Source organism: Drosophila teissieri, chromosome 2R, assembly GCF_016746235.2.
Source record: "Drosophila teissieri strain GT53w chromosome 2R, Prin_Dtei_1.1, whole genome shotgun sequence".
Taxonomy (NCBI): Eukaryota; Metazoa; Arthropoda; class Insecta; order Diptera; family Drosophilidae; genus Drosophila; species Drosophila teissieri.
The window spans coordinates 1470877-1485379 of NC_053030.1; the positions used below are offsets into that span (position 1 = coordinate 1470877).

At 37.4% G+C, this 14503-nt stretch overlaps 1 protein-coding gene across 1 annotated transcript in view; it reads left to right on the plus strand.

Moving 5' to 3' along the window:
* The first annotated feature begins 809 nt into the window (after nucleotides 1-809).
* Nucleotides 810-14503, plus strand: part of LOC122612556 (ionotropic receptor 40a) — a 144766-nt gene continuing 131072 nt past the window's right edge. Inside the window, 4 exon segments of the mRNA XM_043786260.1 lie at nucleotides 810-912; nucleotides 976-1544; nucleotides 1606-1860; nucleotides 1918-2341. Of these exon segments, the coding sequence (XP_043642195.1) occupies nucleotides 810-912; nucleotides 976-1544; nucleotides 1606-1860; nucleotides 1918-2341 (1351 nt within the window).

Below are 14503 nucleotides of genomic sequence, written 5' to 3' on the forward strand. Positions count from 1 at the left end.
CACATTTTTGAAAAATTTGTTGATATTTTTCCATTTTCTTATTAGTATTATAAATTTCTATCGATCTACAGAAAAACTTTTTGCCACACCAAAGGCCTACAAACCGCCGAAAACTGCCACGCCCACACTTTTGAAAAATGTTGTGAAATTTTTTTACATTTTTGTTCGTCTTGTAAATTTAACTCTATATACCAAAAATCTTTTTGTCACGCCCACTCAAACGCCCACAAACCGCCAAAAACGGTCAGTGTTGTAATTTCTCTTCGCACTTTCACTAGCTGTGTAACGGGTATTAGATAGTCGGCGAATCCGACTATAGCGTTCTTTTTATTTTTTGAAAAAGCTTTTGCTATGTGATTCTCTTTTCCTTTGATGTACTTTATTTCATAATAAAACTCTCTAAGTTTTATCTTCCAACGTTGTATACTAACGTATACGGGATACGGTTATATATTTAATTTTTTTTATATGTATATTTTAAAGGTTGCAATTATAAATCTCAGTATTGTCAAATTATTTCTTTAACTTTAGACGACTTTTATTTGATTTATGTAAAAAATAATTTTTGTTTACATCATTAACTAGTTCGAAATTTAATACTCTTAACAATAATAATTTGCTTCAGTTTTCAGCCATCTGCACTGTTACTAGCTTTTAAGGCTGTCCGAGTTGTCAGTTCCGTATATCAAAATGCACCTTTTAGACGTTTGACATTTAATATATAGAAGTTGATGCCATAATTGGACACTAAATAATTTTCTAAAGGAGTATATAAAACGGGAGCACCTGTACTGTACCGTTCATTCAAGATGCATAAGTTTCTGGCATTGGGCCTGCTGCCGTACCTTCTGGGCTTCCTAAGCAGCACCAGGCTGACTTTTATTGCACACGATGAGTCAGACACTGCAAAAGGTTTGTACGCAGTTCATATTATTTAAAAAAAAAAAAAAAGTTTTTATAGCCATTGGCACCTAGCGCTTAACCAAATTATCAGAGGCTTGCAACCACAATCTCTTGCTATATTGGCGCTACCAAGCCAAGATCTATCTGACGGTGTCTGCCAGAAAGACCGCGGCGTTTATCTTGATGATTTTCTGCATCGTCTTCATCGCAGTAACTACAAGTCGGTGGTATTCAGCAAGACGGAGCCCTTTTTTCAATACATTGAGGAAAACCTTCAAGGTGCAAACGAGTGCACTAGTCTGATTTTGGAGGAGCCCCAGCAGCTGTTGAATAGCCTCCACGATCGCCATCTTGCCCATCGCTTAAGCCTATTTATTTTTTACTGGGGAGCACGTTTGCCACCCAGCTCCCGAGTAATAAGTTTTAAGGAGCCGCTTCGAGCGGTAGTGCTAACTCGTCCTCGCAAGAATGCCTTCCGCATCTACTACAACCAGGCTAGGCCTTGTAGCGACAGTCAGCTACAGTTGGTTAATTGGTACGACGGCGATAACCTTGGTCTTCAACGAATTCCTCTTCTTCCGACTGCATTATCCGTGTACGCCAACTTTCAAGGTCGTATTTTTCGGGTGCCTGTATTTCATGTAACGCGTTGTGTCTGCAAACAACGATGCAGGGCCTAATCAATGTTATATTTGATTGCAGTCTCCGCCGTGGTTTTGGGTAACGTATTGCAATTACAGCTTCGAAGAAGACGAGGAGTTGAACAGCATAAAGAAAAGAAAGGTTTGGGTCACGGGTGGTCGCGATCACCGCCTACTCATGCTGCTATCTAAGCAAATGAACTTTCGATTTAAGTATATCGAAGCACCCGGTCGAACCCAGGGCTCAATAAGGTCAGAAAATGACAGGGATTTGAACGACAGTTTCACGGGAGGGATTGGATTGCTGCAAAGTGGAGTAAGTGGTTTTGAACCTAATCTTAAACAGTTTAATTTAGATCTTTTGGTTCAGCAGCTAGCAGATTTTTTTTTGGGAGATGTTGGTCTAAGCTGGGAGCGACGTAAGGCCATCGAGTTCTCTTTTTTCACACTGGCAGATTCAGGAGCGTTTGCTACACACGCCCCCAGGCGCCTTAATGAGGCCCTGGCCATTATGCGCCCGTTTAAGCAAGACATCTGGCCTCATCTAATACTTACGATCATATTCTCCGGTCCTATTTTTTATGTTATTATTGCCCTGCCTTATATATGGCGTCGAAGACGGGTCAACTCAGATGTCGAACATCTTGGAGAATTATATTACCATATAACGTACTTAAAAGAGATAACTCCACACTTATTAAACTCCAAACCCAGAACTGGGCTGGTTGCCCACCAGATGCCTCACCAACTGTTTCAAAATTGCATATGGTTCGCTTTACGTCTGTTTTTAAAACAATGTAAGTAGAAATTTTTTTAAGGTGAGCAATTTAATCAATTCTTAAACTTTGTATCACACTTTTTCTACAGTTAAGTCAAACTTTTGTTCGTCGACTTCCTTGATTACCAGATACCCATTACTAACTTCAACAGTGGGAGTTCGAGAAAAAAATTTCAAAATTGAACAAAATTTAAAAGTTTTGTAGTTTGTGGGAGTTAGATTGGGGTCAACATATTTTTGTCATATCGATAGAAATCGACAAGACAAATAATAAAAAAACAAAATTAAAATAGTTTCAAAATTGTGGTCGTGACAGTTTTGGGAGGTTTGTGGGCGATAAACTAAACCAACCACTTTCTTGCTTTTATAGTATCCTGATCAAGATTGAATATACATAATAGAGTCGGAAACCATTATTCGAAGTTATGTGTGTAGTACTAATTTCTTGAACTGCTTTGTCCACGTCACGATCGTAGTCAATTTTAGAATCAGAATTATCAGTTTCCCTGAATGACAATACATATTTAAAATTTTAGTGGTTCTTTTCCATACTTATTAATTTATCTTTAGTATCTGTAAATGCAATAATAATTGTTAGTTTTATGGACCCCTTGAATTTTAATATAAATATTTTATTTTTACTATTCCGGGATCTTGATCCATTTTAATAGTTATACCCGTTACTCGTAGAGTAATTATACCCGTTACTCCTAGAGTAAAAGGGTATACTAGATTCGTTGAAAAGTATGTAACAGGCAGAAGGAAGCGTTTCCGACCATATAAAGTATATATATTCTTGATCAGGATCAATAGCCGAGACGATCTGGCCATGTCCGTCTGTCCGTCCGTCTGTCCGTCTGTCCGTCCGTCCGTATGAACGTCGAGATCTCAGGAACTACAAAAGCTAGAAAGTTCAGATTAAGCATACAGACTTCAAAGACATAGAAGCAGCGCAAGTTTGTCGATTCATGTTGCCACGCCCACTCTAACGCCCACAAACCGGCCAAAACTGCCACGCACACATTTTTGAAAAATGTTTTGATATTTTTTCATTTTTGTATTAGTTTCGTAAATTTCTATCGATTTGCCAAAAAACTTCTTGCCACGCCCACTCTAACGCCCACAAACCGCCAAAGCTGCCACTTCCACATTTTTTAAAAATGTTTTGATATTTTTTCATTTTTGTATTAGTCTTGTAAATTTCTATCGATTTGCCAAAAAAGTTTTTGCACCGCCCACTTTAACGCCCACAGACCGCCAAAAGCTGCCACGTCCACACTTTTAAAAAATTGTTTTGATATTTTTTCATTTTTGAATTAGTCTTAAAAATGTATATTGATTTGTCAAAAAACTTTTTGCCACGCCCACTCTAACGCCCACAAACCGCCAACCACTGTCAGTGTTGAAATTTCTCCTTCGCACTTCTACTAGATGAGTAACGGGTATCAGATAGTCGAGGAACTCGACTATAGCGTTCTCTCTTGTTTTAATATTTACATTTTAATATTTTAAAAGAAAAAGCAACTTTTCCGTTTTGTTCTTTGCAGAATGCCCAAATCATATTTATTAATTATATTTTGAATAAATTTCTATGCGTTTTTCTTAAATATTCAATCATTTATCTTCAGTATCTGTAAATGCATTAATAATTGTTTGTTACTAGGCCGGAATTTTGATACATTTTAAAAATTATACCCGTTACTCGTAGAGTAAAAGGGTATACTAGATTCGTTGAAAAGTATGTAACAGGCAGAAGGAAGCGTTTTCGACAATATAAAGTATATATATTCTTGATCAGGATCAATAGCCGAGTCGATCTGATCATGTCCGTCTGTCCGTCCATGCGTCTGTCCGTCTGTCTGTCCGTCCGTCTGAACGTCGAGATCTCAGGAACTATGTACGGTTTCTAAATGTTTCTGAATGTTCTGTTTTATGTTTATAAACTATGTAGTCAAAGAAGTGGTTTAGGGTCAGAATATATTTTAAAACTTCTTCCAAAGAGATGGGTGTGAAAATATTTATTGGGCCTCAATATGGTAGTAGTAGTTTTTTTTTAGCTCATCTTCGTTTGTCCTGGAAAACCGATGAGGTTGTCTTCTTGGAATAATTCGGCACCTAATTGATAATTGCTTGCATCTGTAGTTAAATCAAATATTTTTTTTCAAAATTTGGATATGTATTAATCATTATTACTAGGATCCTCTGCTTTAACACCGTTGATTGTGATAATGTGCCCCAGAATTTCTGTTTCGCATTTTATAAATCAAACTGCAATTTAATATTTGAAATACAAAAAGCGATCGTTTTGATAAACATTTCCCTAAGAAGTCTAATATTTTATCCATGCTCGAATTTATCGTAATTTATCAATGATAGTTATCTTACTAAGTCGTCTGTAATAAATAACCGATGAATCAAAATTTTCGGTGCCATTACAATTTGACTGCAAAAAGTGGATTTGGATTTTCTGATAATACCTTGTTTTTTCATTTCATTAATGCAATTTTCTTATTTTCTTTCGTAAATTTAGGGATAACTATATGGTCTTTATGGTTTTTCCTGTGTTCTTATACCCGTTACTCATAGAGTAAAATGGTAAATTATTTAAAAAGTATGTAAAAGGTAGCGTTTCCCCATCCATATATATTTTCTTTATCAGTATCAATAGGCAGGTCGATAGTTTGTCACAAAACCCGCTATCTCCAAACACATGCGAAATTTTATTACGATTACCTACGGTGATTAGTGTGGTGACAACAACAAACACTGCAAATGCAATCACAAGACAACTGGAACGGTATCGCCATCTCGCTCAATTTCGTCGACCGAAGCTTTTGCTCTCACTGAACCAATGCTCAAATCAAAAACTTAACGGCTGCGCTATCAGCAATTCAAAACGTAAAAAAGAACGCCAGGTCGACCATACTGAATTGAATCGAAACATAACAATAAACAGAAAACTTTGCCCTAAAAATACAAAAATTTGAGTGGGACGAAATATTGAATTTTACTTTGATACCACGTAAAAGTAAGGTTTTTCGGAATGAGGTAACGTGGAATAAGTTGTCGGAAAAAACTTGGCTATCTGATACCCGTTACTCAGCTAGTAAAAGTGCGAAGGAGAAAATTCAACAGTGACAGTTTTTGGCGGTTTGTGGGCGTTAAAGTGGGCGTTCTAGCTTCAAAGCGAACGGTCGTGTTTTTTTTCTGCGCTCCGAATTTATTTTTGTTTTGCTTAATCCAGCGGTGGAATTTAACAAATTATTTAATAATTCAATTTCATAATCCGTACTAGTTAAAGTGCCGTTCGCTTCGCGAGTGAATCTTTTGTGATATGTGCATTATTTTAATAAATTAATTCAATCTGTTCTCTTTCTGTCTTTGCGTTTTGTTTACTCTCTTTTTCGTGCGTTGTCCGTAGTGCTGTTTGGTGTTGTTTTTGTACTTAACTGCACGGTGTACCCGCTCTCTCGCTCTCCCACACAAAATCCTAAAGTGCAGACTGCGCTCTTGCGGTACATTTTCTGATTAACGGCCGAACAAGTGATGACCTAGCTAAAGGCCCTAATCTAAAATACTGCTGTGATACTTGCCTAGGAGTTGCGAATGAAATGCAACTCTTTATGCGCCAAACTAAAGGTGGCTTGAAAGGACTGATCAGCAGTTTTGGCGTGGCTAGAGATAGTTTTCGTCGGGCTGATATTCTTCTTTCTGTGCTTGATTCACAATTTAATAGCCTCAAACTATTAGAAGAATCTCCAAAGCGCAAGAAAGCCGCTGGTGGTAGGCTGCCTAAGGGGAATGCCCCGCAACCTTCGGCGAGTGATCAACAGGACTCCACAGCTGATCAGTTGACGATCGCAGCAAACCCTCAAATGTTGCTTAGATCGGCAGCTAAAAAAGATTCGGTGCAATCCGATCAATCGGTTGTGGAGGGAGTCCACCCTGGGATTGCTACAGATTCCGCTTTGTCCGCACTGGTTTCTCAACCGGTGATTCCACCCGTCCCGAATTGTTTACCACCACAAAGGAATATTGAGTCCGGACTACCGGCACAAGTTGGCACTTCAGAAATACAACCTGCAGTGCCAAAACCCCTCTCGGTGGTTCCACTAAAGAAACAAATTTTTGTTTCTCGGCTGTTAGGAGGAGGTACTTTTTGACGAGTTCCGTAACATAGAATTCTTATGCGTAAAGCTGTCATTTTCTGATAGCTATGTTTATATTACGTGCTCGTACATTCCGCCGTCTTCTGAATTTCCTGAATATATTAACCATTTGTCCGCTATCCAATCCGTTACAAACAGACTGTCCGATAGGGACCAACTAGTTGTCCTAGGTGACTTTAATATACCAGGCACTAAGTGGTCCACAGAGAAACAGTCAAATATTCTCCTGCCTATAGCACAGCATGACTTTATTGACGGCTTGCTTGACATATCGTTGTCGCAAGTTAATTATATTCGAAATTCTCTTGGTCGTTTATTGGATCTATGTTTTGTTTCAAGTCCTGAAAGTGTGTTTCTGACTAGAGTAGCACCTCTTAGTCAACCAGAAGATCCATACCATCCAACTTTCGAGGTGACAATCGACACAGGTACCGTAATAAAAGAGAGGCCAGAAAAGTCAACCAAACGAATTCATTGTTTCGTAAGGCAAACTTTCAGAGGTTAAATCTTTTTATATCTGGCTTTAATTGGTCCGATCTATATTCTTGCAACATAATGGCCGATGCTATAGATATTTTTTATACTGCAATTAAATCATTTTTCAACTCTTGTGTTCCGATGTACTATCCGTCTACTTCTAACAAACCTCCTTGGTTTAATAAAGAGTTGACACATCTAAGAAATGTTAAGTCCAGACTTTATATAAAATTTAAAAATACCGGTTCTCAATCTATATTTTCTAAATATGTAAGTGCTCGGTTAAATTTTACCGTGCTTAATGCTCAGAATTATTTAAACCGTTGTAAGTTCCAGTTCGCACAGGATCCCAAACAGTTTTATAATTTTGTTAACACTAAGCGCAAAACAACTAGTTACCCTTCCTCGCTATTTTTTGAAAATACCTCGGTAACATCGGATCAGGCAATAGCCGATCTATTTGCCAAGTTTTTTCAAACCACATATTCTACGTTACCTCATTCCGAACGACCTTACTCTTACGCGGTATCAAAGTCAAATTTAATATTCTGTCCCACTTTAAACGAAAGCTCACTGCTTTATGATCTTCAGCGAGTTAAGCCTGTCTATTCGCCAGGTCCCGACGGAATTCCTGGCTGTGTGCTTAGATTCTGTGCAATCCTCTAGTAAAACTGTTTAACTTATCTCTAGAATCTACACAGTTCCCCCAAATATGGAAGGAGTCCTTTTTGATCCCTCTCCATAAAAAAGGTAGCAAATCGGATGCAAGCAATTACAGAGGAATCTCCAAATTGTCTGCTATCCCTAAGCTTTTTGAAAACGTTATCACTCCTCATTTGCAGCACCTTTGTAGGTCAATTATTTCACCATGTCAGCATGGTTTCATGGAACGCAGATCAACAACTACTAACCTTCTGGAGCTAACCTCCTTCGTAGTACAGGGTTTCAAAAATAATCTTCAAACATATGTCATTTATACGGATTTTAGTAAAGCATTCGTGTTCACACATGAACACGAATATATTTAAAGACTTACAATTTTGGGCTACGTTCATATCTTATGTAAATGAATCGAGAGCGATAAATTATATTTAGGATTTGTTATCTAAGGCGACATGGGTGCAGTGCTCAAAAACATGTAATTTAAGTGCACACTACATGAGTCAGTCACTTGAGATCGTTCCCCGCCTCCTAAAATAGTCCCTTAGTGGGAGACCACAGATAAGGTCCTCGCCGCTCAAGATAGGCAGATGTGCCGGAGCGTGGGACCTCGATAAGGCGGGGACTATTCACTTAGGCCTCTGCGTAGGCCATTTACTCTAAGATGCGATTCTCATGTCACCTATTTAAACCGAAGATATTTCCAAATAAAATTAGTTTCTTACAAAAACTCAACGAGTAAAGTCTTCTCATTTGGGATTTTACATTTGGTCAATCGAGCCTTTAATCGACTCTGCAGTTTCCCCCTACCAAAGGTAAGGGACTCAGAGAAAGGCCAGCTCCTTTAAGCATTGCTAAGTTAATCTTGCAGCTAAAGGTAGCAAAAATAAGTGACTCTTGTTTCCCCCTACCAAAGATAAGGAACAGAGTATAAATATAAAAAGCAAAAAGATACAAAAGAATCTTTTATGTTTTAAAACAAGCACCTTATAGTCTATAGCTAAAGGTTGCTTTGTGTACCCATATAAATTGTGGTAAGGCTTGAGGCCATACATCAGCAATTGTGAAGTGCATAACAAAAGTGCCTTAAAATGCTCTAATAGCATTAAATCAGCTCATAAAGAGAGTGCAGTGTATATGCCAAAAGAGCATAAAATAATAAAAAGTGCCTGAAAACAGTGCCTTATAAATAAATAGAGTGCAGTGTATATGCCAAAAGAGCATAAATGCCGAAATAAATGGGTAAAAACCAAAAAAATCTGACTGGACTACAAAAATAAAAAAAAAAACGTGCCAAACAAAAAAAAAAAAAATCATCTTTAAACATCGACGGAGCCTTAAAGAAAAGGAAGTCAAATTCAAAGGACCAGCAGCAGAAGCAGCAACAACAGCAGCAGCAGAAGCAGCAACAACAGCAGCAGCAGAAGCAGCAACAACAGCAGCAGCAGAAGCAGCAACAGCAGCAGCAACAACGACGACATCAGCTAAGTCAAAACAAGAATTTTCTGTTTATCCAAACATACATATATATATAGATACATATAAAATACATATACACGTACTATATATATTAAGAAATTACAAAAAAAAAAAAATTTTCAAAATGATGTCAGAAAAGACTATTCAATTCCTTAAGAAGCAGTCCGAAATTATTTTGGAAATTAGAAAGTTGGAAGTAAAACCAACAGTAACAGATGTAGAAATTCTAAAATTAAATGAGCTTCAAAAATGTTTCATTGCTAATCATAGCAATTTGTTGAAGATCGGCGTTGTCGATCATGAATATTTTAACACGAAGCAGTATGATTTAATAATGATGGTGTTAGAAAAAATTAAAAAAAAAATGAAAAAATTAAGGGCGAGTCGGTAGAAAACACTTTCCCTAAATCAAACACTGTCCCTAAATCAAACCCCCCTCCTACATTAAAACTTGAAATGTGTGGTCACCCTGAAAAAGAGGGTATAGCACAAAACAACGCTTTAAAAGTAGAGCAGGCATTCCGAATTAATGTTGGCCAATTTCGAGTATATCTAGAAGATACGTCTAAACTAATAGACAGTAGTCCAGATTTCCTTAAAATAAGGAAAAATAAAATTGAATTTTTATGGCATAAAATAGATAACCTGATTGAACAGGTGAATAGTCATTTTGAGAGTTCGCTATTTGAAGAAGAAATTAGCGAACTTGAATTTGACAAACAAAATATTCTAACAGCCATTAATAGTCGACTCAGTGGCACAATAAATAAAGCTGAAATGTCGACGGTTGTTAAGGCGGAGGAGTTACCAACCCTGTCTAAAATACAGATACCCACTTTCTTTGGTGATTCCAAAGAATGGGATCTTTTTAATGAACTCTTTACAGAGCTCATACATGTGAGAGAGGATCTCAGTCCGTCTCTCAAATTTAATTATCTAAAGTCAGCATTAAAAGGAGAAGCCAGAAATGTGGTTACTCATTTACTGCTCGGCTCTGGAGAAAATTATGAAGCCACTTGGGAGTTTTTGACCAAGCGGTATGAGAATAAAAGAAACATATTCTCAGATCATATGAATATGCCAAATTTAAATTTGGAATCCAATAAGCAAATCAAAACATTTATTGACACGATTAACGAGTCAATTTATATCATAAAATTAAAGGCACAATTACCAGAAGATGTGGATGCAATTTTCGCTCACATAATTCTTCGGAAATTCAATAAAGAATCACTCAATTTATATGAAAGCCATGTTAAAAAGACAAAAGAAATACAGACACTTTCTGATGTCATGGACTTTTTAGAGCAAAGGCTCAATTCTATATCATCATTTTCACAGGAAGTAAAACCTGTAAAGCAAATGATTAATAATAAAGAAGAGAAGGAAGTCAAATTCAAAGGAGCTGCAAGAAAATTAGATCAAGAGTTATTTAATGCAATACAAGAAAATATAACGATTGCAGCGCAGCTTGAAAAGGACAGGATTGATTGGCATTTTATTCCCCCGGCAGGACCTCACTTCGGAGGTATTTGGGAAGCTGGGGTTAAGTCAATGAAATACCATTTAAAGCGTATAATCGGCGACACTATTTTGACTTACGAAATAGAAGCATGCTTAAATTCAAGGCCATTATACACTATAGTTAGTGAGATGGACCAACAAGAGGTTTTAACACCAGGTCATTTTTTAATTGGAAGACCACTGGAAGATGAAAAAATCGGAAATTTGGATAGGTGGAGACTTATCCAAAAAATGAAGAAAGATTTCTGGGTTAAGTGGAAAACAAAAGTAGTTGGTTGTTTAAGGTTCCTGTGAATTCAAAAGTCCGTCTGCAATGTACTGACTCTCAAATTGAATTGTTTGATTTGCCTCACCAAGGAGTTTTAAGCATTGCGCCATATTGTACGGCAAGAACCGACGATATAATTCTAGTTGCCCACCATAACATTCAGTCCGAAAGTGAAGAATTATTATCAACACCTTATATAGGAGAAGTTAGTGAAGTGCCGAAGATTATTTGGGATCCGCTGAAACTATCAATATTAAATCATACTGAGGAATTTGAACGATTGAATAATGAAATTAAATTTATTAAAGAGAACCATCAAAAATTGAAAGATTTAGATTTCCATCATATTTCCGGACATGCTGGATTAATTATTGCTTTAATAATAATGATAGTATTAATAATATATTTCATACGGAAATGTGCTGTGCAACAAAGAATGCAAGCAATAACCTTTGCAGGTCCGTTGCCAGTACTATAAATATCAATAGTAAATAAACAATAAAATTATATAACAAAAAAAATATACAGTCCACTATATCGTTGTTTAATAAAAAATGTACTTCTACATAGAAAAAGCAAAATGTTTAAAATAAGTTAATTGAGTACAAATTGTTGAATTAAAAATAATACAAACCATAATTGTAATTCAATAAAATTAAAAGCCAGGAAAACTAGGGCCATTGAAATCTTAGTTGCAAAATAAATGAACATATATCAAATAAATACAGTCCACTACTGTTATAAATGCAACTAATATACTAATGTACATCTCAGCTTTGCTGGCCCTTTGGCAGAATGTTCACACATGAACACGAATATATTTAAAGACTTACAATTTTGGGCTACGTTCATATCTTATGTAAATGAATCGAGAGCGATAAATTATATTTAGGATTTGTTATCTAAGGCGACATGGGTGCAGTGCTCAAAAACATGTAATTTAAGTGCACACTACATGAGTCAGTCACTTGAGATCGTTCCCCGCCTCCTAAAATAGTCCCTTAGTGGGAGACCACAGATAAGGTCCTCGCCGCTCAAGATAGGCAGATGTGCCGGAGCGTGGGACCTCGATAAGGCGGGGACTATTCACTTAGGCCTCTGCGTAGGCCATTTACTCTAAGATGCGATTCTCATCTCACCTATTTAAACCGAAGATATTTCCAAATAAAATTAGTTTCTTACAAAAACTCAACGAGTAAAGTCTTCTCATTTGGGATTTTACAATTCGACACTGTTAATCATTCACTTTTAATAAAAAAACTTGATTTATTAGGTTTTCCTGTTGATCTCCTAAATTGGATTCTAAGTTATCTGAATGGCAGGACGCAACGGGTCCTCTTTATAAATTCTCTTTCTTGTATTCTCCGAGTCACATCCGGCGTCCCACAAGGGAGCCACCTAGGTCCGCTCCTTTTTACCTTATTTATTAACGACCTTCTCTTAATAATAAATCATTCGCGTGTACTAATGTACGCTGATGATGTAAAATTATGCTTGCAATATAAGGACATTTCTCGCCATTTGGACTTACAATACGATCTAGATTGCTTTCAAACATGGTGCCGTGATAACGTATTAAACTTAAATGGCTCTAAGTGTAAAGTTATGACCTTTTGTCGTGCCAACTCAATGCACGCAACTTACACTTTAAGTGGGTGCTCTTTGGACAGAATAACACATGTTGATGATCTTGGTGTTTCAGACCATATTTCGTCTATTGTCAATAAGGCCAGGGGTGTGCTTGGTTTTATAAAACGGTGGTCAAAGGAATTTGATGATCCTTACATGACCAAAACCTTATTTATTTCTCTAGTCCGTCCGATCCTCGAGTATGGATCACCTGTTTGGAGTCCACAATATGAAGTTTACTCTGACCGCATTGAATCGGTTCAAAAGAACTTCTTACTTTTTGCCTTAGGGCGCCTTAATTGGGATGCAAACCGTAGATTACCTCCTTATTCGAGTAGATTAATGTTAATTAACTTACCCTCCTTAGCTAACCGTAGAAAGATGCTTGGAACAGTCTTTATTTTTAACCTTATTCGTGGTGAAGTGGATAGTCCCGACTTGGTTAGTCGGCTAAACTTCACTGTTCCAAGCAGATTTACTAGAAATTACGTACCTTTAATTTTAAATCATTGTAGATCTAACTATGAGTTGCATGATCCCTACAGAGTATTATGTTCTGACTATAATAGATTTTATCCTATTATCTCTAATTCTGACTCTCTCCCGTTTTTAAAGCGATCAATACTACCGTACTTAACGAATTCTTAGATATTACTACTAGCATACATATATTTCCTCGTCCTTTACTGTCTTCTATATCGCGTCTATCTTCCCGCGATTCGAGCCGTACGATACACGGCAGCGCCCCTCGGTCGGTTGGGCGGGAGGTGTGGCCGTGGGACTCGCGCGAAAAAAAAAGAAAAAAAAAAAAATCGAGAAAAAATTTACAAGACTAACAAAAATGTGAAAAAATATAACAAGATTTTTCAAAAGTGCGTGGGAGTTTTGGGCGGTTTGTGGGCGTTAGGTTGGACGTGGGAAAAGGTTTTTCTGCAACTATCTGATACCCCACTATCTGATACCCGTTACTCAGTCTTCAACACTGACAGTTTTTAGCGGGGCGTGGCAAAACGTTTTTTGCTAGAAATTTATAAGACTAATACAAAAATGAAAAAATATGAAAACTGTTTTCAAAAGTGTGGGCGTGGCAGTTTTGCGCGGTTTGTGGGCGTTAGAGTGAGCGTGGCAACATGAATCGACAAACTTGCGCTGCGTCTATGTCTCAGGAGTCAGTATGCTTAATCTCAACTTTCTACCTTTTGTAGTTCCTGAGATCTCGACGTTCATACGGACAGACAGACGGACAGACGGACGGACAGACGGACGGACAGACGGACGGACAGACGGACATGGCCAGATCGACTCGGCTATTGATCCTGATCAAGAATATATATACTTTATATGGTCGGAAACGCTTCCTTCTGCCTGTTACATACTTTTCAACGAATCTAGTATACCCTTTTACTTTACGAGTAACGGGTATAATTAAAAAATATCAAAACATTTTTCAAAATTGTGGCGTGGCAGTTTTGGGCGGTTTGTGGGCGTCAGAGTGGGCGTGCCAACAAGTGTCAACACGTGCGTTTATGTCCCTGGAGTCTGCATGCTGAATCTCAGTTCCTGAGATTTCGACGTTCATACGGACGGACAGACGAACATGGCCAGATCGACTGTGCTATTGATCCTGATCAAGAATATATACACTTTATATGGTCGGAAACGCTTCCTTCTGCCTGTTACATACTTTTCATCGAATCTAGTATACCCTTTTACTCTACGAGTAACGGGTATTTGGAAAGATGCGAGTATTCTGTGAATACCAAAGGCTAAACAAAAAGAATATCAGAGACAAAGTGCCGATGGCTCACATGGAGACCGTGCTAGATAATCTACAAGGATCAAGTATTCCCCTCTTTGGATCTAACAATTGGATCTAACGATTGGACTAGGCTCTTGTATGTATACTTAATTTGTGACCCAATATGAACTTAAACTTATTTTATTTATGTTCCCTATGGCATTTCGAATTCACCAT